The sequence below is a fragment of the Vicugna pacos genome, chromosome 7 (assembly GCF_048564905.1).
Source record: "Vicugna pacos chromosome 7, VicPac4, whole genome shotgun sequence".
In the NCBI taxonomy this organism is placed as follows: Eukaryota; Metazoa; Chordata; class Mammalia; order Artiodactyla; family Camelidae; genus Vicugna; species Vicugna pacos.
In genome coordinates, this window is record NC_132993.1 from 9,529,355 (window position 1) to 9,553,591 (window position 24,237).

The 24,237-nt window shown below is 39.2% G+C and overlaps 1 protein-coding gene across 11 annotated transcripts in view; it reads left to right on the plus strand.

The window, feature by feature from the left end:
• Nucleotides 1–24,237, plus strand: part of TPK1 (thiamin pyrophosphokinase 1) — a 320,519-nt gene that overhangs the window by 141,217 nt on the left and 155,065 nt on the right. For all 11 annotated transcript variants that reach the window (XR_012074168.1, XR_012074172.1, XR_012074169.1 and 8 more), the window contains one exon: nt 17,197–17,292. Coding sequence is in view for 3 of the 11 variants with exons in the window: in XM_072964303.1 (XP_072820404.1) it covers nt 17,197–17,292 (96 nt within the window). In the remaining 8 variants the exon portion in view is untranslated. The remainder of the gene's footprint in view (nt 1–17,196; nt 17,293–24,237) is intronic.

The following is a 24,237-nucleotide window of genomic DNA, read 5'->3' on the forward strand; positions in this document are numbered from 1 at the left end:
AATATACCTCTTGCCATCTGTATTAGTTAGTTATTACTGTGTAACAAATTGTCCTAAAATTTAGCAGCTTAAAACAGTGAACATTTCTCTCATGCAAGGTCTCTGGATAAGGAGTACGGGAGTCAATTAACTTGTGGTTCTGGCTTAAGATTTCTCATGAGGTTATATCATAGCCTGTTTTTTCAGTCACCTCAAGGCCCCCCTGGGCTACAGAGATCTCTTCCAAGATTATTCATGTGGTTGTTGGTTGGTCTTACTGGCTGCTGTGTCTCACTGGTTCTTGGTTGGAGGCCTCAGTTCCTTGCCATTGGGCTGCTCACAGCAGGCATCCAGGGAAAGAAGGAGGGAAAGGAAGCATGCATGCAAGAGAGCCAGCCCAACACAGAAGTAGTGCTCTTTCTTATAACCTAATTTCATCATTGATATACCATCTCTATGGCTCTTCTACCAGATATCATTAGTCACGCAGACCAACCCTGGTGCAGTGTGGGATTGGACGACACCAGGGGACAGGCATCACTGATAGCCATGTTGGAGGCTGGCTACCAGACCATCTGACTGGGTACTGATAAAACTTGAGTGGTAGGCAGTGAGTAAGATGTTTTAATACCATCATAATACATTCTTGATCTGTAATTAATAAAATGTAAGAGGAAAGAAGACATCACGATTAGCAATTGCTCTTTGATTAAATCTTTCTATGCATAACCTATTTCAAGATAAGTTACATACCAACCACCTAATCACAGGTCTTTATGTCTATCGCCGCTAATTATTTATTCCTTTGGGTTTTGGACAAGATGAGGTCAAGCCCTGGTCCACCACTTAGTTCCAGATGGTCTATAAGGTAAGAACAAAGATAGACAGTGTATACCTTTTGTTAATATGCAGTAGTTTGGAAATTGTGTATTTTAGACGTGCAGTGATCCACCACCGAACTGATGCCAAAGATGCAGTTTGAAATTTCAAATGAAGAGCAGTGTGATTTGTAACTGTCAACGTATTCTTCCATGCTGATAGCTCCATATCAGCTATTTTAATATTAAACATATAGATATAATAAACACTGATCATACATACTTGTAGTCCAGCTACTTACATAGTGTGCCATTCTTAGTTCACTCCCTAGAACTGTTCTTTTCAGATCAGCTGTAATAGCTTGGTGTTCCCCCTTTTGCCCGTGTGTTTTAGGTCTTCCTTGCCTGGTTCACTAATATTAACTCAGAGTGATGACTATCTCTTAGAGATGTTCCCTTGATATTTTGCTTTCTTTTCTTTTTTTTTTTAGTTTTTCGTTTGTCAGTGTTTCTTTGATTCAAGGCTAAAATCACTTACTTCAGTCTCTTTAAGTACTCCATCAGTCATGCCCCCATGTGTCTCAGTTTCCTGAGGCCTTTTGAAGACGCTGTAATATCTCATGTTCCCTTGATGTTCTTTCAGAGTTGTGTACTCTGTGGGATCTGTACTGGACACAGGAAAGGAGGTTTTAGAGCATCCTTCCTTACTGTTTAGGGCTTGAGAAACTAGTTGCAGTATTTAATACCTTAAAAAGTTGCAGAATAACAAGTTTTTCCATAAATGTAGATATGTAGCGTAGAAGATAGCAATATGTTATAAATAAAATGATAAATACGTGAAATAATTTAAAATATAATAATAATTAAACAGCATTATTTAGCCCAAATTCACGATGTGGAAACAGGCCCATAAAGTTTAAATAACGTAAGGAAAATGGTCAAGCTAGTCAGAAACACCTCTTGGATCAATGTCCATGTTTTCTAGAATAAGAATTCTGTTGAAACTGGGAGTCAGTTGCTACTACTGCTTAACAATTTACATATTTGGTCTGTTGGACAAGAAGGTTGTTCCTTGTGCTAGGTACGTAGTCTTGACTGTCAGAGGTGTGCATTTTAGTTTTCAAGTTTTTATAAATAATGAGGCAATAATATTTTCATGAACTAACTATGCAGATTATTTTTGAGTTATTAGTTTACAGAAATCTTACCAAGGCATATGAAGGTTTATATAGCCCTGGCTTCCTCATGTGCTTGTAATAACGATCAAATACACGTGGAAGACCTCTGCAAGCACCAGCCATGAGCTATGTTAATGTAAGGTGCTAGTATCTTGTTATACTTTCTAAAACTGTTTACTTAAGAGCTTTTTAATAACTCTCCTCAGTAACATCGCTTTTTAAAAAGATGTCTGATCATTTCATTTCCCTAAGTGGACAATTTATGAACCTAGATTTGATTCATAGTTAAAATCAATTATAATATCCTTTTGTGTTTGATCATGCCTTGGGTTCCATCCCATTTAAATGTAACAGAATGTCCACAGATGTTTTTAATCTTTAGTTAAACATCTGCATTGATCTGCCTAATCTCATGACTCTTACTGTTTTCTACTTTTGGCTGTGTCTCTCCCAGTTCTGCCCTGCCGCATGCCAACAACTTTTAGATGTAAAATTAATTAGAGAAAATGGCAACTGGACTGTGAGAAACTGTAGAACATCAGCAAGTTTGGCTGTTATGCCAGAGGAAACTGTGGAAACACATAGAGCTCAACTCCATTTATTGGTATTTTTTTTAAATGAAAAAACAAAACAAATCCCCTGAGTGTAGTAACTTCTTAGGCTTAAGCCTTAAGACTTATTAACATATGTGGAGCTATAAAGGCTTTGTTAAGGGAATTTCAGACAGGCAGTTTCCATTGGCAACTGAGTGACAGGCTCTTCACTTGATATTCTTAAAACTGGTTGGCTTCCCCTTATTAGCATCTCACCAAGGGAATGATGAGACAGGCAGGGGATATTATGTGAAACTGTCTCTTGAATACACCTTAATTCTTATGCTTGCCTCAATCACAGTCTTTTCAAATTGTCTATATTTTTCAAAGCCTGTTTTGCTTGAATTTGTTTAACATACTTGAGGCATTTGGAAAGGGGGAGCCTGTGTCCTTTAAACTTTTAAGAACTCCGCATGCCTCACATGTGACCCCTTGGCCCTGCCTGCGTCTTATCTGTATCCTCCAGGGCATCTGTGACTGTTTCTCCTCCCACATCTGCGACTGTTTCTCCTCCCTCGTTCATCTGGCTCGTGGCACCCCGTCTCAGCAGTCCTCTCCCGTCACGGCTCCTCACAGGTAGCGGTTGAATATTCCTTCCTTCGTATTTTTCTTGCAGAGCTTGACCTAAGCAAATTCATCATAATTGTCCTCCTTTTCCCTGTTAATATGTGATCTCCTGCAACTGTGACTGGTATTCAGGCTCTTGTTCCGTCCCAGAAAGAATTCAGAGACAGGACAGAGAGGTTAAGGAAGTAGGGATTTATTAAGGGATGGACAGGACCCTCTCACGGGGAGAGCAGGCAGGCCCAGGCGAGCATCTTCCCTGAGTTTCTTCGGCAACTTGGTTACATGGGGTTTAGAATTTGAATGGGTGGAATATTTATCAGGGCCAGAAGGGTTTGGGGTCATATTCCTTGATTTTCATCCAAACCCCACCTTCCCAAAGGAAGGAGGGATTTTCGTCCTTATTTAATCTGGATCACGAGTGTCATGGCATTGCTGCATGATGGGTACTTCCAATCTGCAAGGCTAATTTTATTGTAATGAGGGCATAATGAGCAAAAGGTTACGTTCAGACACTGGAGATTCCTGCCTTCTCCCACCTTTCTTTGTCTGCCTCCAAGGCACTTGTCACCCCAAAATGTGTGGCCATTTATTGGCCCAGAGGTTCCTGCTTTTCTTTCTCTGCCCAGGGACCCCTGGTGCTCACATGATGTATGGCTTCCTGTGTTTGGCCTGTGCCCCTCCTTGGTGCCCATTTCCTGCCATTTGGCCTGCGTCCCCCTTTCTCTGCTCATGTCTGCCTGTCTCCCTGCTGCAACACAACCTGAAGTCTTGGTTATTTGTCCTGGGATCTCTCGTAGTTAGTAGTTTCTAGACTCTCCTGCAAGTTTACATGACTCAGGTATATAATCCTTCTTTTAGAACTAGAACAGCAAAGCACTGGGGCCACAACAATACTTGGTGTAAAAACGATTTCTATGAGCAAATGAATTTGTGAAATTTGACATTCTTTAGGTCCCTCTTGGGAATTCACGCACAGTGTCATTTAAATAGGCCTGCCAAAATTTCTGTTTCATTTACCTTAGTACATTCTTAAGTGCGTTTGACCACTGAATAACTGCCCTTTACCTGCTAATGTTTAATGTAGGGTACCAGTTTCCAACAGGATAAAATGTGTTTGGATACTTTTAAGTTTGTTTTACCATTTTAGGTTTTCTCTACTTTTAAAAATTGTTGAGAGAGAATCATCAACACAACGTTGAAAACAGTAATAATCCACAGTTATTTTAAAGTGCTTACAATATGCCAAACACTTTGATACATACTTTCACTTATAAATTCATTTAATCTTTGCAACAAATTTTTCTTAGGTTGGAACTGTTAATGTACATTTTACAGAGGAATATGGACGCCCAAAGAGGCTGAGTAACTTGCCCAAGTCTACACAGCTGGAATGGTTTCAGTGGGATCTGAGCAGGCATCTGGGCCCCAGAATCTGTGCTCTTTTCCAGCCACTCTGCCATCATCCTCTAGTTGAAAGGAACCTCATAAAATAGAAGCTTATTCAAGCATCCTAATGTAGGAAGACTCTCTCTAGCTCTTTGTTTTGGGGCTTCCCAAGACCATCTCCAGTTTCCATAACTCACTAGCGGACTCACGGGACGCAGCATATAGCCATATTCACAGCGGTGATTTATGACAGCGAGAGGTAGAAAGCAGAATCAGCAAAGGGGAAAGGCGCCTGGGGGATAATTCTGGAGAAAACGAGTCACCAAGAGTCCTTTCTCAGTGGAGTCACATAAAATGTGCTTAATGAAACTGTAGCAAATGTGGAATGTTGTCACCAGGGAAGTTCATTTGAGACTCAATGCCCCACATTTTACTGGGGGCACCTGTATGCAGGTACCCACACCCTCTGCATAGCATATATCAAAATTCCAAACTCCCAGAAGGGGGGAAAAAAAGCAGGTGTTCAACATGAACCACATGGTTTGTACAAATAGTACAGGCACAGTGAGCCACTGTTAGGGAAAGTTGTTTATCATCGTGGGGAACTAGTTACTCTGAGTTCTCAGGTGTTGGTCAGAGACCAACCTTGCAAGCAGGCCTCCTTAAGGAGAGCATTCTCAAGTCTGCTGTCTTAGCTGTTTTCGACACCCTCTTCCACCCAGAACTCTGGCTCTGCTTTTAGGAAGGAAGCCATCATTTAAGACCCTGTGCTCTTCTAAAAAGACTTTTGACTTCCATTAATAGGACGTGACTTTCTTGTTTGAAACACTTACAAGCTTTCGTTCAGTGCCATGTTGAAAGGAAAGGTTATTTTACAACATCCAGGACAATGAAAATTATGTCAGATTAGAATGTCTCTCGGTGTTTGGGATTGAATGGAGGATTGCTGTAAGGTTAAATGGTATTTATTCTGGGTTTTTTGGTTTTTTTGCATCATCTAGGAAACCAGATTATATTAGGCAACCTGTTACTTAGAGTTTTTAAAAGTTTAATCATGTGACATTTCTTGCTGAAGAAATTGTGACTCGTCGACTGTCATTTGATGATTAAAAAAACTTTTCAGTTTGAAAAGTAGAAATGTTTTTTAGAAGTCTGGTAAACAAAACTGAAGTCTCGATATACCATAATATGCTTTATACAATAAAGAGGAAAGTGGAAAATGGTTTGTTTGTGTTTCCATTTCTACAGGGTAAAAAGATAATTTTCAATACCTGTATCAAGGAACAAAGATCATTTAGATTCCAGTTGACTTTTGGGAACTATTTCTCTTCTTAGTAAATTTGAGAAAAAGTTTGGGCTAAGTTTAGGTCTGTAGCTTTGGTTATCCAGAGTGTAGATCGTTGCATTTTATGCCTGCTGTGTTCTTAATTTGGCAGGCAGTTTCTTATTACAGAGTTCTGGTCAATTCAGTTCCATGAAAGACTATGGAACCTCATTATTAAAAATGTAATATGTTCAATTTTTTGAAGACTCTTGGGTGTATCTCCCAAAGTGTTTTTAAGTATAAGCTTACATACAAGAAGAAAGGCTACTTTAGCATGAATAGGGGGGAAAATAAAGCGTGTGGGAGCTAGAATTTTAAGACCCTGTAAGGCTATTATCTTTACTTATTTAAAAAAAATTGCATATCAGTGTTCTAATGTGATGGGCTAGTAAATTATATTTCATGTTTTTAGAGCCAACTTGAAAGATGATCTTTGACATCTTCTTGCCTCCTTTTCTTTACCCTTGATTGACAGCCATTTTCCCTCCCAGAAGTGTCAGTTTCTTTCATACTGTCCTTTAGCTCCTTAGTCCTCAGTTGCATCAACCACTTTCAGTCCAAACCCTGCTTCACACTCCAAAATTATCTTCACTTTCTCTCTTTTCCTCTCCAGTGAAAGTCATCTTCCGTTTAATGAAACGGATCTGTTTGCTATTGAGAAGCAAGTACAACAAGTAACTTAATTCACAGTAAGAACATCATGATGGATTATCTTTCCTGCTGTTGCTTAGATTTTAAAAGGAGAAACTCTTCACCCTCACATACCACCGCTAGGAATATACATCTTTACAGCCTTCCTAGAAAGCACTCTGGCAACATCTGTCAAGAGTCCTAAAAAAAGTTCTTACAGTTTTCCCAGTAATTTCACTTCTAGAATTTAATTCTAAGAAAACAACCAGAAGTAAACATTTATACACAGAGACATTGATCATAATATGTTTAATAGCCAAAGAAGTGAATGGTGTCATAAATATGATGATACATATAGTGACAGTGTGATGAGTTGGGAAGGCAGAAGAAGGGGCGGAGAGGGGTGCTGAGCATTAGTTGCCTGTTTTCAGGCGTTTGCCAGTGCGCTGGGGCTTCCAAACCTTGGGCTAGAGCAGAAGCATTGTGGAGTCAGGCAGGGGTCATGCCTGCCTAAAAGCTAAAGGATTTTCAAGGATTTAAAACAGGTTCTGCTTGAACCTGCCCAAATACCCAAAGTTGAATTAAGCAGAGTTGTGTACGAAGCATGGTAGGTTAAGCGTATGGGCTTCAGATCACATACAATGTCCTTGTCAGCTGTGTGACCTTGGGCAAGTCATTTCATCTCTCTGAGCTTCAGTTTACATATCTTAAAATGTGATAGTTAACATTTATCTTATAAGGTTATCTTAGAGATTCAAGACCATAATTCACATAAAGTAACTAATATCTCCTGTAACAAAATGTGTGCTCAAGTGTTTATTTTTATTATTAATTTAGTGAGGAAGATAGTTAATTATCAATAGATCACAATTTTAAGATTCTAACTTTAAGATACTTTTGAAGTTATCTGAATTTTTAGAGAAATTATATGTTGTTGGGAAAAATGTCAGTTTATTGAAAAGCATTTTAGATTTTATAACTACATACATATTGTATTTAATTATATTACGTGAGAGGCTATGATACAGGAAAATGGGGTGCAAGAGGATGGCCTTGTCCCAGGTCTCGGTTGAGTCCCTGGGACACACCCTGCCAAGTGTGGGTCCTTGGCTTCACAGAGGGAAGAATTTAAGAGCGAGCTGTGGTTGATTAAAAGTAGTTTTATTCAGAGAGACGCACATTCCATAGACAGAGTGCAGGCTGTCTCTGAAGGCAAGAAAAAGGACACGTGTTGGTTGGTGTTTAGTTTAAAGTAAAAGTAGATACACGCTCCATAGACAGACAGACCGTCTCTGAGGGCGAGGGAGTGGAGAGGCCGGGAGACGTGTGTTGCTAGTTTTTGTGGGCTCGATAGCTTCATATATAACAAGTGGGACAATTATTCCAACTGCTTTGGAGAAGGGGTGGGGATTCCCAGGAATCGGACCACCACCTACTTTGTGACCTTCTGTGGTCAGCCTTGGATCTGTCATGGCACCTGGGGGTCTGTCATTTACCATACTAATATATTATAATGAGCATATAATGAAGCTCAAGGTCTACTGGAAGTCAAATCTCCCACCATCTTGGGCCTCAAGGACATTTGGGAGCTGAGTTTTCTGCCATCTTGGTGCTAGTTGCTGTTTCATTCCTTTAATGGCTGTGCCCTGCCCCCTTCCCTCCTGTCTCAGCTCTATGCAAGCCCCTCCAAATAAATTTCCGGAATCGGTGTGCAAGGTACCTAGGAGGAAATAACATTTCCAAATTCTTAACCTTATAAATGTAGTCCATAAAGTTACAGTAGAATTCTCAGCACCCATAAAATTTTTTCAGGATACTTTGCACAAGTCCTTTATTGTCCTGGGTAGATGGATGGGCGTTAAATGATTTACCCTAAAGTAAATAAGCTAATAGCAAATTGGAGGATGCTTTCAGCAGACTTGCCTCTTGTTCTAATGAGGCTAAGTCTCCCTCTGGATATATAGTACATGAAATAACAGTTGATAAGTTGTTATTTTTTTTCCAAAAGACTTGTTTCCTTTCTAATTAAGGAGTTTTAAAGGAGTCAGCATAGTATAACCTGATAGGTTTTATGTGTGTTAAATGCAAAAACCCATTAACCTACTTTAGTCAAATTATTGGCAAACATTAAATTAAGTCATCGAGAATGACAGTCTAATGGCTTTCGCATTGATCTTTTGAAATTAGGTTGATTATTGACACTCATTGTCTTATAATAATTTCTTACAAGTTGTCAGTGAATTCAAAAATAGTTTTATAAACCTCCACACAAAGTTCTGTGTTAACAGTATTTGCTCAGTCTCGTAACCTTTGCTGACAGGTGATATGACTGTGGATGTTGCTTGAGGTTGTTTGGAAGTGCTGGGTGAGAAGCTGCTCTGCGTTCCTCTGTGCCCAGCGCTTTCTGGGAACTGTTACAGGGCATCTCAATAGCACTTTTAGTTTGCATATGAATTCCATTAAGATGAGGAAAAGGAGGTTCAGAGAGATTCTTTTTTAATGCCTGAAAAATATCCCCTCATATTAAACTCCTCGTATATGTGTAGAGTTTGGTGGTTAAAATCACAAAAACTATCTGTGGGCCTAGAATGGGGGTTGATGGATAAACTGTAGCCCACAGGCCAGATTTGGTCTACTGTCCGCTTTTGTATCTGGGAACCTCAGAATGGTTTTCACAGTATGAAATGGTTAGAAAAAAATCAAAAGAATAATATCTCATGACATGTGGAAATTATGTTGAATTCAAATTTCAGTTGTATTGGAACACAGCCATTCCCATTCTTTTTTTTTTTTCAGTCTATAAAAATACAAAGACAGAGCTGAGTATTTGGGACAGAGGCCCCATAGCCTACAAAGCCTAAAAGAATTACTGTCTGGTCTTTTATAGAAAAACTTTGCTGATCTTTGGTCTAGAGTGACAGTTTATCTCAGGCTTTTATGACTTTATTCATTGTTGAGTGGTTCCTACTTGCCATGTACTGCACTGCGTTCTTGTTCTGCAGATGCAAGAGTGAACAAAGGGACATAGTGGCTACCTTCATGGAGCTTACAGCTTAAAACTAGTATTTTGATTAATATTTTAACAGTCATAAGGTAGATTTAATAAATTTACATAATACAATTGGTCATTAAGTAAGTATTTTATACTCATAAGGTAGACTTTGGTCATTTAAATAATAATGAAATTGTTTGGTTAATCAAGTAATAAAATTATTTGGTTAGTCTAAGCATTTACCATAACCCCTATTGTTTGAAACTTTTTTCTTTTTAAAATGTGTTAAGTTGACCGCGTTGAACTTAAACCTGTCCTTTTTGGATGACTTGCGATTTTATTGTGATTAGGATCATATGTCAGGAACATCTATTTTGGTGTTTGCTTTAGCTGTAGGTGTCGGCAGTGTTGGAAATTGACCTGAACTATTATCATTCTAGGGCATGTTCTGAAAACTTTGTTGCTAAATTTTTACTAAGTCCCTGCTATCAGTTTGTTTCCTTGTCATTTGTCTTTCTATTAAGAAATGAATTATGACTCATTCAAAAAATTGTGAGTAAATTTTAGCAAATAGAATCCAACAACACATAAAAAAGATTATACATCATGACCAAGTGGGGTTCATCCCAGGGACACAAGGATGGTTCAACATACGCAAATCAATCAATGTAATACATCACATCACCAAGAGAAAGGACAAAAACCACATGATCATCTCAATTGATGCAGAAAAAGCATTTGATAAAATTCAACACCCATTTATGATAAAAACTCTCGCCAAAGTGGGTATAGAGGGGACATATCTCAACATAATAAAAGCTATATATGACAAACCTACAGCCAGCATAGTTCTCAACGGTGAAAAACTCAAAAGCTTCCCACTAAAATCTGGGACAAGACAAGGATGCCCACTATCACCACTCCAATTCAACGTAGTCCTGGAAGTCCTAGCCACAGCAGTCAGGCAAGAGAAAGAAATAAAAGGGATCCAAATTGGAAAAGAAGAGGTAAAAGTGTCACTATATGCCGACGACATGTTACTATATATAGAAAACCCTAAAAGGTCCACACAAAAGCTACTAGAGCTGATTGAATAATTCAGCAAGGTAGCAGGTTACAAAATTAATGTTCAAAAATCAGTTGCATTTCTTTACACTAACGATAAATCAACAGAAAAAGAAAGTAAAGAAACAATCGCCTTTAAAATAGCACCCAAAGTAATAAAATATCTGGGAATAAATCTAACCAAGGAGGTGAAAGAATTATACACAGAAAACTATAAACCATTGATGAAGGAAATTAAAGAAGACTTTAAAAAATGGAAAGATATTCCATGCTCTTGGATTGGAAGGATCAATATTGTTAAAATGGTCACACTGCCCAAGGCAATCTACGGATTTAATGTAATCCCTATCCAATTACCCAGGACATATTTCACAGAGCTAGAACAAATCATAATAAAATTTATATGGAACCATCAAAGACCAAGAGGAATAACTCTCTCAGACTTCAGACAACACTATAGAGCTATAGCCATCAAGACAGCATGGTATTGGTACCAAAACAGACATATGGACCAATGGAACAGAATAGAGAGCCCAGAAATGAACCCACAAACCTTTGGTCAACTAATCTTCGACAAAGGAGGCAAGAATATACAATGGAATAAAGACAGTCTCTTCAGCAAGTGGTGTTGGGAAAACTGGACAGCAGCATATAAAACAGTGAAGCTAGAACACACCCTTACACCATATACAAAAATCAACTCAAAATGGATCAAAGACTTAAACATAAGACAAGATACAATAAACCTCCTAGAGGAAAACATAGGCAAAACATTATCTGACATACATTTCAAAAATTTTCTCCTAGAAGAAATAAAAGCAAGAATAAACAAATGGGACCTAATGAAACTTACAAGCTTCTGCAGAGCAAAGGAAACCAGAAATAAAACAAGAAGAAAACCTACGGAATGGGAGAAAATTTTTGCAAGTGAAACCGACAAAGGCTTGATCTCCAAAATATATAAGCAGCTCATATGACTCAATAAGAAAAAAATAAACAACCCAATCCAAAAATGGGCAGAAGACCTAAACAAGCAATTCTCCAAGGAAGACATACAAATGATCAAAAAGCACATGAAAAAATGCTCAATATCACTAATTATCAGAGAAATGCAAATCAAAACTACAATGAGGTATCACCTCACACCAGTCAGAATGGCCGTCACTCAAAAATCCACAAATGACATATGCTGGAGAGGCTGTGGAGAAAGGGGAACCCTCTTACACTGCTGGTGGGAATGCAGTTTGGTGCAGCCACTATGGAAAACAGTGTGGAGATTTCTTAAAAGACTAGGAATAGACTTACCATATGACCCAGGAATCCCACTCCTGGGCTTGTATCCAGAAGGAACCCTACTTCAGGATGACACCTGCACTCCAATGTTCATAGCAGCACTATTTACAATAGCCAAAACATGGAAACAGCCTAAATGTCCATCAATAGGTGACTGGATAAAGAAGAGGTGGTATATTTATACAATGGAATACTACTCAGCCATAAAAACCGACAACATAACGCCATTTGCAGCAACATGGATGCTCCTAGAGAATGTCATTCTAAGCGAAGTAAGCCAGAAAGAGAAAGAAAAATACCATATGATATCACTCATATGTGGAATCTAAAGACTCATGGACAGAGAATACAGACTTGTGGTTACCAGGGGGGTAGAGGGTGGGAAGGGATAGACTGGGATTTCAAAATTGTAGAATAGATAAACAAGATTACACTGTACAGCACAGGAAAATATACACAAAATGTTATGATAAATCACAGAGAAAAAAATGTGACAATGAGTGTGTATATGTCCATGAATGACTGAAAAATTGTGCTGAACACTGGAATTTGACACAACATTGTAAAATGATTATAAATCAATAAAAAATGTTAAAAAAATTGTGAGTCATTTATGGCTGCATTTGTTAGCCTAAACGTACATTTGTATTTCACTTTCCCTGATTGGATGTTAACTTTGTTAACATTAATGTGTTGGTGCATTTTAATTTATGTAATTGCATATGAAGCAGTAATATTTGTCCCCATTTTAAGAATTTTATTTATCCTACCCTAAAACATAAGTGTTCATAGTTTCCTAATGGCAGCAGGTAGCAAGCATGGTACCTGAAAAAATAACGTCATTGTAATTTTCTTTATTAGACTCATTGTCTGGTTTACCCCCATTTATATTGTAGAGAAATGTACCATTAGTCCCATGAGGAGAGAAATGGTTTTAGTCCATCCTTCGTTTGTTTATCCATCAAACTTCCATAGACTGCTTGGTATGTGTTGGTATTGTCCTAACAACTGAAATACAGGATCAGTTTCCTGGTACTCAAGGAGCAGTGAACTTCCTCATGCCTGAAGGTCCTGGGATCCCAGAGCAGTAGGCAAGGATTGCCAGACGTGTATTTTTGCCTCTATGCTGTGTGCTCTGTGTATGTGTGTGCGCACGCGAGTATGTGTGTGTGTGTGTGTGAGAGAGATTTGTTCCACTTTGGTTAATTTGCTCCACGAGTGCATTCTCTGTATGTAAGTACTGCTTCTGTACTTTGTAGGTAAATTTGCTTCTTTCTAATCATCAGTCTCCTCAATTCTGATAAGATATCATATTGACGGTAAGATTAATTTACCTTATTTCTAACTTTCTACATCTTTCTGCACCTTTAACATTTGCTTTAAAATTTTGTTTCCCTGGCTCTTCAGGCACCTACCATTTTAATATGAATTCATGATATTCCCTTGATCATTACGAATTGTTTTAATTTACGACAATTTACTTTCAGTTTTCAATTTTTTATGCTACAGTACTCCATACTGCAGTTTTTTTGTTCTTCAGTTACACCTCTGCTGAGGAGAAGCTAATGTAATTGATCAGTGTTTTTGTTCTTTGTTTTTTGTTTTTGCCGAGTTGGCATCCCTTATTGCGGTGTGTTGCAGTTGGCTCTGTTTGAAGAGTGCAGCATAGCCCCAAAGTCAAAATGGTGTTTTGAATGCCCACAGTACCCCCACTACTAGATGAAAAGAAAAGAGCAATTTAAGGGTGACCCGAAGACTGACCTTCTTTGAAGCATCTATTACACAGTGGCCAAGTATGACTAGGAATTTCTCTGTAAGGGAAAAGAGAAGTAGACAAGGACCCTCCCCTTTATGCTGTCTATCTTTCTCACACACAAACACACACGTATTTATAATTTATATATTTACTAATTATGTTATCCATGTTTTTGTTTTCCACTGGGCTGTATTACCAGTATCTGGTGGAGTCCTCCTCCTTCTGTGCACAGTACTATTTAATAAAACAGCAGACACCTGGGAAGCCCCTAAAAAAGTAGTTGGTTGTGCCTCTGGTAATCGATTTATAATTAAATTTATGTGTCTTTTCCTGGTTTGGGTTTATGGGATGAGAGAGACTTGATAAGGAAGACTGTGGTCAGTTCAACACACTGGAACCAAATTTTTCAACTAGTTGTTCGAACTTACTTGGGTCTCCTTGCTTTTCCTTTTATGTGGGTATGATTTGGAGGGAATGGGTGGGCGTTGGGCTTCTTCGTCTTCAAAAGATTTCTTTTTAGGTTAGAGCAAAAAATCGGAATAGCCTCGACTTGGACACATACTGAAATTTGTGATGTCAATCCCAGTCTCTTACTTTCAAATTTTAGTATGAAACAAAATCAATAAAAATCATATTAAAAAATAATAAGCCAGCTTGAAAGAAGTGGTGTGTTCATAAGGAGAACTTATTATTAGAATTGTAATTTAAATTTCTATTTGTAAAATGAGAAAGATACACAAGAAAAAGTCATAGTATGAGATTGGAGCTACCCACTGGCTCATAAAATAATAATTTGTATCCTAAGAAAATATATTTCAGACAACTGAGAAAAATCAAAGAGTACTAGCTGAAACAGGAGTATCCACTCAAACATTGGTATCTTAAGGCTGTTTTAAAGAATTTTATAGTTTAAGCTTTGGGAGATTACTGTGTATTTTACAGTAAATATATAAAGGTATCTATTAGGAAACTAATACTGGAAATAATTCATTAGAGAATGACGTACTTTTTTAATGGGCCAAATCTCATATCTTTTATATCATATGGGTCCTTGAATAGTCAGTGTGACGTGTTCTGTTTTGTTTTTTTAAAACATCAGGTCCAGTGAAATTCTTCACAGTGCCCAGTGCTTCTGACTCCAGGAAATGGAATCTTACTCTCTATTGTCAATAATTATAAATAGATATTTGACATGTAACATGATGGGTGAGCATAGCTTGATGCCTAATAGCATTTTTACATTTTTCCTTGTCTGCAGGTTCTCAATAGTTTCTCATCTTTAGTTTTATATTTCTCCTCTTTTAGATCTTAATATGTTATCCTAAGGCCAGAAGACAGTGAAAACATCTTTAGTTGGCCAAAGGCCTGTTATTGCACTTCGGTTAATAATACTCTGTTTTGCAGATCTCCTTTCTAAGGGGTTGAAAGCTGCCCTCCGAGGGCTGTTGGAGCTGTTCCTACTTGTAGTGAATTTGTTCTCAGTCTGTGATGAGATTAGATTCATTTAAACTGGTGAAGAGTCCAAGAAGCCTTGGGTGGCTGATAAACACCAACACCTCAGTTAGAGTTTCTTGAAGTTCTTGGTTTAGATGCAGTCTGAATTTTTCAGTGCTGGTAATCTCCATGTCCATAACTGAATTTTTCAGTGCTGTGTGTCCGTCTTAAACTGATGAAGTGAAGTAAGATATTGTTCAAGCCTTGCTCTTAGATTTTGAGGAGATTTTTTGTAATGTCATTCTGTGGAACCGGCTCTAGAGATGTTGGATGACCTTGTTCTATGAGATGTCTTGGAATTTGTTCCCACTTCACGGGAGTGGATAAATTGGATTTTTAGACGTGACTAGCTGCTAATTACCACCTAGCCATCCAGTGGTTAGCCAGTCAGTCGAAACCTCTTGTTATTTTCTTAATCTACAAAATGTCATGGTGAAGCTAGATAGAGTACTTCTTGAGTTCTCTGGGGCTGTAACATTTCCTGGGGATCTGTGCTGCTTCTCTGAGGATAGCTGTGAAGATAGATGGCTATTTGTTCCCCATCTCTCAGGCTTTTGTTTCTATCTGCCTTTTAAATTAGGTTTCTTCTTGTTGGAACGATTACTGTCAGTACTTTAGAGAGGAAGATAATTCCCCATTGTAGTGTATGCTATATTTAACAGTAAGGTACCACACTCTCCTACCCCTTTGCCAGCAGACGTTTTTATTCCTCAAGAATATTACTTATTGGACACTTTTACTGTACAGCAGACAGGTGCCAGTCACTGGAAACAGTAAGGAATAAAACATAACTCCTGTCTTCAAAGAACTTGGAGTATAATGTCTTTCGGTTTGGTGGCAGTCTGATGTCCTGATAATATTCCTGTATGGTCTGGCATATTCTCATATCTTCTTTTTTAGGAGTGTGAGCCTGAAGCAAGTCAACTTCTTTATACCCTTGCTTGGCCATTATAGTAAATTTCAGTGTTCTTTTAGGGTCAGGAAAGTATATGTCGATGATCTTGTAAAGATGACATATACATCTTTGAGGGCATAATATATTTCTGAATGATGAGAAGTTAATTTTTTCATTGGTCACTACATTGTAAGGTCAGTCATAAATGAATGAAGCACAGGTTGAACTTGACACATTTAAAGAGACCTTGAAGTTTAAGAAGAACGTTTAAATCTACTGAGAATGGTTCTTGGAGTAATTTAAGAGGCAGTATGGGTGTTTTGTATCCTTGAAAACTCTTTGAATGGCGACTTTATATACTAGATTATATTTAGCTTTCCCTTACTCAGCTGTGTGTCAGACCTGGCATTGTTTTATTCCAGAATTAAGAAGTCTGAAGCCTCACTGTGCTCTGTTTTTATATACCCTTGCTTCTAAGGCTTTAGAGGAAGAGGTGTCATTTCAAAAATACCATTTCTTGAAGCATCTCAGTTCACTAGTGCCAGCAAGCTGGTACTTCTGTGGCGTATGTTTATAAATATATTTTAGTGTTTTTCAATAGGTAAGTTATCCTTTTTGAAGAGGCAAAGAACTTATAAATTCACTTCATTATGTCCAAAAGAGAATCCAAGAGACAAACTTATACAGACACAGGTCTTCCTGCTTCTTTTTACATGGAGGGAAGAAAAGGCAGCTGTAAAGGAATTTTATAGGATAGTTAACTTGATTTTACTTAAAATGTAATTTGTCATCAGTTCAATGTTAGGTTTTCCATTCATGTAAGTAAACTTACAAGTGTGCTTAAAGAAATTCAAAGTTTTTAGGAAGAGTTTCATTTCAATTTCAGATAATTTCACTGTGAATATGTTTTACGATACTTGTATCTGAGTCCTTATGTTAATCTTGAATGTCATCACAGCAGTGATTTTTAAAGACTATTAATGTAGTATGATCTGTACTTTCCTGGGTGAAATGATTGTCATAATCAGATCATTATGGTGATAGTCTACCACCGTTCCTGAGATGTCCTGTTATGTGAAATAAAAATGGGTAATAATAATGATCCTAATGATCGAGGTAATCACACAGGCATAGCAGGGTATGTCTTACTTTACTTTCATAGCCCTTGATCTTCTTCATAAGCCGACATCATTACTTATTCCTGCCTTTTATCTTACTTAACATAGGGATGTGAACTTATTTCAACTCCTGATCAAGACCATACTGACTTTACCAAGTGCCTTGAAGTGCTCCAAAAGAAGATAGCAGAAGAAGACCTACAGGTAACTATATGCATCTGTTTGGTGGTTAGGAGTCTTATTACCAAGAATTTGAAAATTGCTCCTTTTACTCACCTGAAATCATGGTTTGCTTTTGTGCTAATTATTTGGATTCCCTTGTCAGGTTTTTTTCAGTAGATCAAACAAATATGTACTTAGCTGCCAAAATATGAAGGTGCACCCTTAAATCAGAGGTCACATATTCCAGAACCTTACAGTGATGAGATCTCTAAAAGGGTGACGTGGACCTTGCAATCAAAGCCGGCAGCTCAGGCTCGTCCTGAAGTGAATAGCTGCTTTCCATCTCAGGTTGATTGTTGCCATGCAGAGTTCTGTGTGTGTGTGTGTGTGTGTGTGTGTGCGTGTTGTATGTGTGTGTATGTATTATATAGACGAAACAAACAAACACGGCCTAGATTTGGCCATCACTGCAAACATATAAACAAAATATCAGTTTGTTTGTTTTTTTTTAAGTCAGAAGAGTCTACTGCTTTGCAAGGGTGGACCCCTTAAGGTGTTCGTTCAGTCGTGATTTTCACTTAGCGTCCAAGTGTTTAATCACATTAATTAGCTAAGGGACAAATTTATATTTTATTTTATTTTACAAATCTTTGATACTTGTTGAAACGGTACACAGACTTTTTCAAGTCTGTATTTTGGGAAGATCAACAAAGTTAAACCTGAAGCATTGAATGACAATTGTCCATTAGTTCCCTGGAAAGGGCAGGAAGGTAAGCTGAGATGCACGATCGAACGTGTCACTTTAAACTGAGAAAACTAGGAAAACACCTTTGTGTATTAGAATGGTTTTCGTGGCACAAGTACCAGGAGATGTTTCAGCCTGTCCTGCGTCATCAGGTGGGATCGGGCTGTCTTCAGACACAGCCCAGGCAGATCCTGTGTCTGCTGCTTCCACTACCTTTGCTGTGTCAGCTTTCTCTTCAGTCTGGTTTCCCTGACTGTCTCCAGCGGCTGCCTGTAGCAACTTTATACCTTCACGTCTAGGGGGATTCAAGGGGTACAGGCATCACTTCTCACTGTCATTAGACCCAAGTCCTGAGATCTCTCCATTAACCTATACTTGGCTTTGGCAAAGGATGCTGAGAGTGTCCTGATTGTCTTAGACTGGAGCAGGGTGTGGGGTCAATCCATCTGTCTCATGGAGTCACATGCATGGCTCATACACCCGTGGCGGTGGGGCACAGGAGGTGGAGAGACAACCCTAATGAACACTTCCTCCCTCGCAGGAGTCCGTGAAAGGTTTACTGGAGCATGTATTTACTAACTTGAGGTAGTAGATCCTTTTCTCCGTTTGAAGAAAAGCCTTGTAACTGTCGTAATTGGCAAGTAGCTCATTGTGCAAACTCAACAAGAGTAATGGAGTGAACCTTTCTCGGCTCTGTTGTAGCTTGAGCTGCACCACATGTGCTATTTCCAGCTGTGAACTGCTGTAATTATATACTTGTTTAAGGAAAACAGAAAAATATTGAGAGCTAACTACTTCATCCAGACATAGCTGATTTTGAGGGTTTTTTAGGGAAAAAATTGAAAACTTTGACAATTGTTGCAGTTTTTCTTAAAAAAAAAGATCCACTTCCACTGAAGTATTGAAATCTGGAAATGAAATCACATGAGTCTCATTTGTTGTGTCTCATGGGTAGTATCTATAATACTGTATTCATTCTTTGAATCTCAAAACAAATAATCATATGTCAAAGTCAACAACACCAAAATTCAGAGAGAGAGAGCCTCAGACTAGGGTAGTCAGGTGTATATGATGTGTGAAGGAAACTGCAGAAAGTCTTGGCCAATCCCATGGAGGCCTGAAGCAAGAGGACCCATTAGAGGACTCCCACACTGGGCAGAAAGGACCAGACCCTCTTGCTCCCACCGTGCTTAGCTTAGTCATAGACAGGAAAGAGCGTGACCGCAGTGGCATGTCATGCTGGGTCACCAAGGGGTCGCCATTGGGCCATGACAGCCAGCTGCCCTCCTCACAGCCCAGGGGCGAGGTCCTTGTGGGGACGCTGGGAGGAGGGCACCTCCATGGCGGGCACGCATTGGGTCCAGTGCACTCTCCAGCCTCATCTTGTGTTACTCCTCCTCCTGGTTCCTACAATGTGCCAGATTCCCTCCTCTCCTTTGCCTTAAGCCTTAAGATGTTTTTGCATATGTTGTTCCGTCTGTTTAGAATTTTTTGAATATGTTTTGAATGTTTTGTTTGTTTGTTTTTGCGTTTTTCCTGTTTTTGCCGAGGCCACAGTGGCAGAGCACGCCTGACATCCTCAAGGAGGACTTCGCTCCCCCAGCGCTCTGGGTTAGGCTCCGCCGCTCTGCGTTTCTGTGCCTTCCTCTTTTCTCCTTTAAGATACCCTCAATACTTCTCATAATTGTGTTAAGTGTTCTAATTGTTTGCTTGAAGCCTTTATTCCCAGCTTGGCTGTGCAGCCCCTGAAGCTGGGATCAGGTCTGCCTTGTTCACACTGACAGCAGGACTTTGCACGCAAGAGATGCTTGGGGAATGAAGGGTCTGTGTTACACCCTACAGGGAACACACAGGAGAGCAGGGCAGGACACAGTTAGGAGGACGGCTTTTTAGAGAAGGCTGAGAGGTGAGACATAAACAGGAGTTAGATGGCAAAGGGGAGGAGATGTTGGCCAAGCGCCACAGTGCGCCGAGAAGATGGATAAACAGTTCAGTGAACCAAGGGCAGGTGGGTTGAAGAGCTTTAAGATGAGAAGGGTGTGATTAGTTTGGTGTTGTAAGAAGCATGGTTAGATCAACTGAAGGCTACATTACTCACCATGAAAACTACACAAGGTAGTTTTCGTTCAGACTGAAAAGGTGTTTGTGTTAAATCTGACAAAATGGAGTATCTGTGAGCTTCCACCTGACTTTGCGTTTAACCTTGCAGCACAGTGGTATCTTTGATTGAATATAATACCAGGAGAAAAGCAAGATAAGAAAGATTAGAAAGGAAAATTATGTAAGATTCCCCTCTATACATTCTCTTACCACCAAGTGAGATCATCTGGAGGGCTTTTAAAAATTTCTTCCTAAAATACACATAAACTGTATCAAAAAGTCCCTTACACTTCTCCACCTAATATACCCTATCAGATTATCATACATTTCTGGTTTTCCACTTACTATAAGTATGAATTTATAATCAAAGTGTCCGTATTTTGTAGTAAGGTCTTATCTCATTAGCATATATTTTAAATACTAATTATAATATAAATGAACTGAATTAAAGTAGTATTTAATTTGTTAAGGAACCATACTGTGTAACATATTAGAACTTTATAGAATTTGGCTTAGAGTCTGTCCGTATCCTAAAGGAGTTTATTATCTAGAATATTAATTATTGTAAAAAAGTCATTTAATTACCTTATTTATTAATTTATCTATTTTAAACCTGCTCATCCTCAATTTTTATTCCTCTGCAAAAGGGTTCTCTGATACATGTGACTTTTTAATGCTTTTCTTTCGTGTTATTGTTTATCTGTAACCGAGTCATGAATAATACATTAGCAGGATGGCATCTGATATGATTGACTCTTCAAAGAGCAATATATTTTCTGATGCTGTGATACACTTTTGAGATCTAAACCCTGGAATTCAGTGGGAAACATTAAAAGCTATTGCTCCAAGTTTCAAAAAATGTGAGATGCACATTGTTTAGGATGAAGCAGAAAGAAATCTAGATTGTAAGGCCCTAAGAATAATAGGTCTCTTAAAATACAAATTAGGATACTTCCTAGTATTATTGGCAATAGAATCAATTACCTCAGTTTCTGATGTTTTAAACAGAGACTTTATATTGGACAAAATTTGGGCAGAAAAGTTGCCATTAATTTCAAGCTGCATATTGTGTAGGTTTAAACTCATATTAGTTTTATTTGCTAAAACCTCAGTACATTTTGGCCCATTTATACTATGTTATTTTTGTAAGCAGTCTTTTAATCAAATGATGCAGGATGCTGAATAAGTAAGTACTGTATAAATAAGAGCAAATACCTAAATTATGCACATACACATAAATATTGATGACTACAAATTAAATACTACATAAAGATTGTAGGATTGATCGTTAACCCAAGGGGACAGAGTAGAAAGACCAAGAGCTCACCTTCTCTCAGGCACACACCAAAATTACAACTGTTTACAGAACAGCTGTCAGTGAAGAAGACTGAAAACTACCAGCAAAATTCTTCTACAGCTAAAGCTATAAACAAAGACCCTTAAGGAGATGGGTAGGAGGGATGGAGTCATGGGATTTAAGCCCTGGGGGGGCGAGTCACAAACAGGATAATGATTACAACTATGGATGTGCTCCCCAAGGAGCAAGGGGTCTGAGCCGCACGTTGAGCTTCCATCCAGGGGGACCTGTGCTGGGAAGATGAGCCCCCAGGATCTTGCTTCCAGGAGACCAAGATGGCTGTGTGGAAATAGAGACTCCACTCTTAGAGGGACACAGGGCAGAAGTAATTTGAAAGGTGTTGGGTCAGACCCACCTGCTGATCTTAGAGAGCCTCCTGGAGAGGCAGGAGGCACCAGGAGGCACTCCCCCTGGGGACATCGGCACTGGTGGCAGCTGTTTTGGGGAGCTTGTTCTGCCATATTGACTCTGGTGCTGGGGAGCACCGTTTTCAAATCCTCCCTCTAGCTTATTACCCTCAGGCCCCAGCCTCCACTCACCCACCAGCACCAGCCTGTAGGCACCAGTGCTGGGACACTTCGCAACTACCTGGGCAAGGACACAGCACTACCCGCCAGCAAACTGACTTCCTTAAGACCCCCTGAGCCAGCCCTGGACGTGGCCCTGCCCACACACCAGTGCACAGGCACTAGACCTGGGACTCCAAGGCCTTGCCGCCAGAGACCTAGGACCCAGCTCCACCCACCCACGGGCAGGCACCAGCACCCGAATGCCCTGGGCCTTGGCCCTGCCCACCAGTGTGCCAGCTCTAGTCTTGGGACCAACCTCACCAACCAGTGGGCGGATACCAGCCCCAGGACAACTGCAGCTCTGGAGCTTTCAGTGGCAGGACCCCCCACCCACCAGCAGGCCAGCCACCATTCCACCTAGAGGCCAACACAAGACACTTCGGACCTCACAGGTGTCAGGAACCAGCCCCACTCACTAATTGTTCAACACCAGCTTTGGGACCTCTGGGTCCAAAGCTAGAAAAGACCATGGCTAGAAACATGAAAGTTATGGAAGGAGAAAGCTCACTTACAAAGGCAAGTACACTGTGAATCAACCATGACAAGTGGGATTTATCCCAGGGACTCAAGAGTGGTTCCATATCTGCATGTCAATTAGTGTGATGCCTCACATTAACAAACTGAAGAATGAAAACCATATCATGTCATTAGTTCAATAGATGTAGAAAACAAAATTCAACATCCATTTATCATTAAAACTCTGCAGAGAGTGGCTATAGAAGGAACATACTTCAACGTAGTAAAGGCCATATGTGAAATGCCCACAGCTAACAGCATGCTCAGTGGTGAAAAACAGAAAACGTTTCCTGTAAGATCAGGAGTAAGCCAAGAATATCAGCTCTTGCCACTTTCGTTCAATGTGGTGTTGGAAGTCCTGGCCACAATAATCAGACAGGAAAAAAGAAAGAAAGGGAATCCAGATTGGAAAGGAAGAGGTGAAACTGTCACTTACTGCAGATGAGGAGTTCCACCTCTGGGTATATACTGAGAATGAAAACACTAATTCAAAAAGATATGTACGCCCAGTGTCCACAGCAGCATTATTTACAGTAGCTGAGATGTGGAAGTAACCGAAGTGTCCATCAACAGATGAACGGATAAAGAAGATGTGGTCTATCTATACAATGAAATATTACTCAGCAAAAGAACAATGAAATTTTGCCACTTGCAGCAACATGGATAGACCTGGAGGGCATTACAGTAAGTGCAATGAGTCAGACAGTGGAAGACATACAGCACACATTATCATTTACATGTGGGATTTAAGAAATAAAACAAACTGGTGAGTGTAACAAAAAAGAAACAGACTCACAGATACAGAGAACAAACCAGTGGTTACCAGTGGGGAGAGGAAGGGGTGGGACAAGAGAGGGGCTGGCAATTAAGAGGTGCAAATTATTATGTTTACATAAATAAGCTACAAGTATAAACGGCACCACACAGGGACTTTAGACAGTATTTTATTATCACTATTAATGAAGTATAATTTATAAAAATTGTGAATCATTATTTTGTACACCTGAAGCTAATATAATATTGTAAATCAACTATACCTCAATTACAAGAACTACAGGATTATTACTTTTTTACTCTTTTAATTGCCTGAGAAGATACTGAATTGCAATTTATATGTATTAGGACCTGGTTTCTATGTATTTATGTCTGAATTGCAGTTCTTGACTATTGATGGTTAGGACTTTGGTAATGAATATCAGATTGTCTTTCTACTTAATTCGGACATGGCATTTCTCAAGTAGACATGTATGTTTACGTACCGTCTGACTATATCTGATCGGACTAGTTACTCATCAGTATAATAAGGTCTGATTCCTAGGTTCGCAGGAAGAGCTAGGAGAGTTCTCTAAGGCGCATCCTCCAGGGGGCTGGGCTGTCTCCAGAACAGTCATCTAAAGCAGAATATAATAAGCCCGCTGTGTGTGTAAACATGGATTCTGAGAAAAATAAATACTAACTACATTAGAAAAAGCTAGCAGATGAACCACCTTAATCAAGGAATCAAACTTAACATCATCAGTGAGAACTCATGTTAATAGCACTTGCCTCTCTCTCTGAGTGTAAGCTGAGAAAGTCACTTCCCTAAAACCCATAATCTCAGTTTAATCTTTGATAAAAAAAAAAATCAGAAAAACCCAAATGAAGACCATCCTGCAAAATACCTGACTGGTATCTTCAAAGTCATGAGATACAAGGAAAGG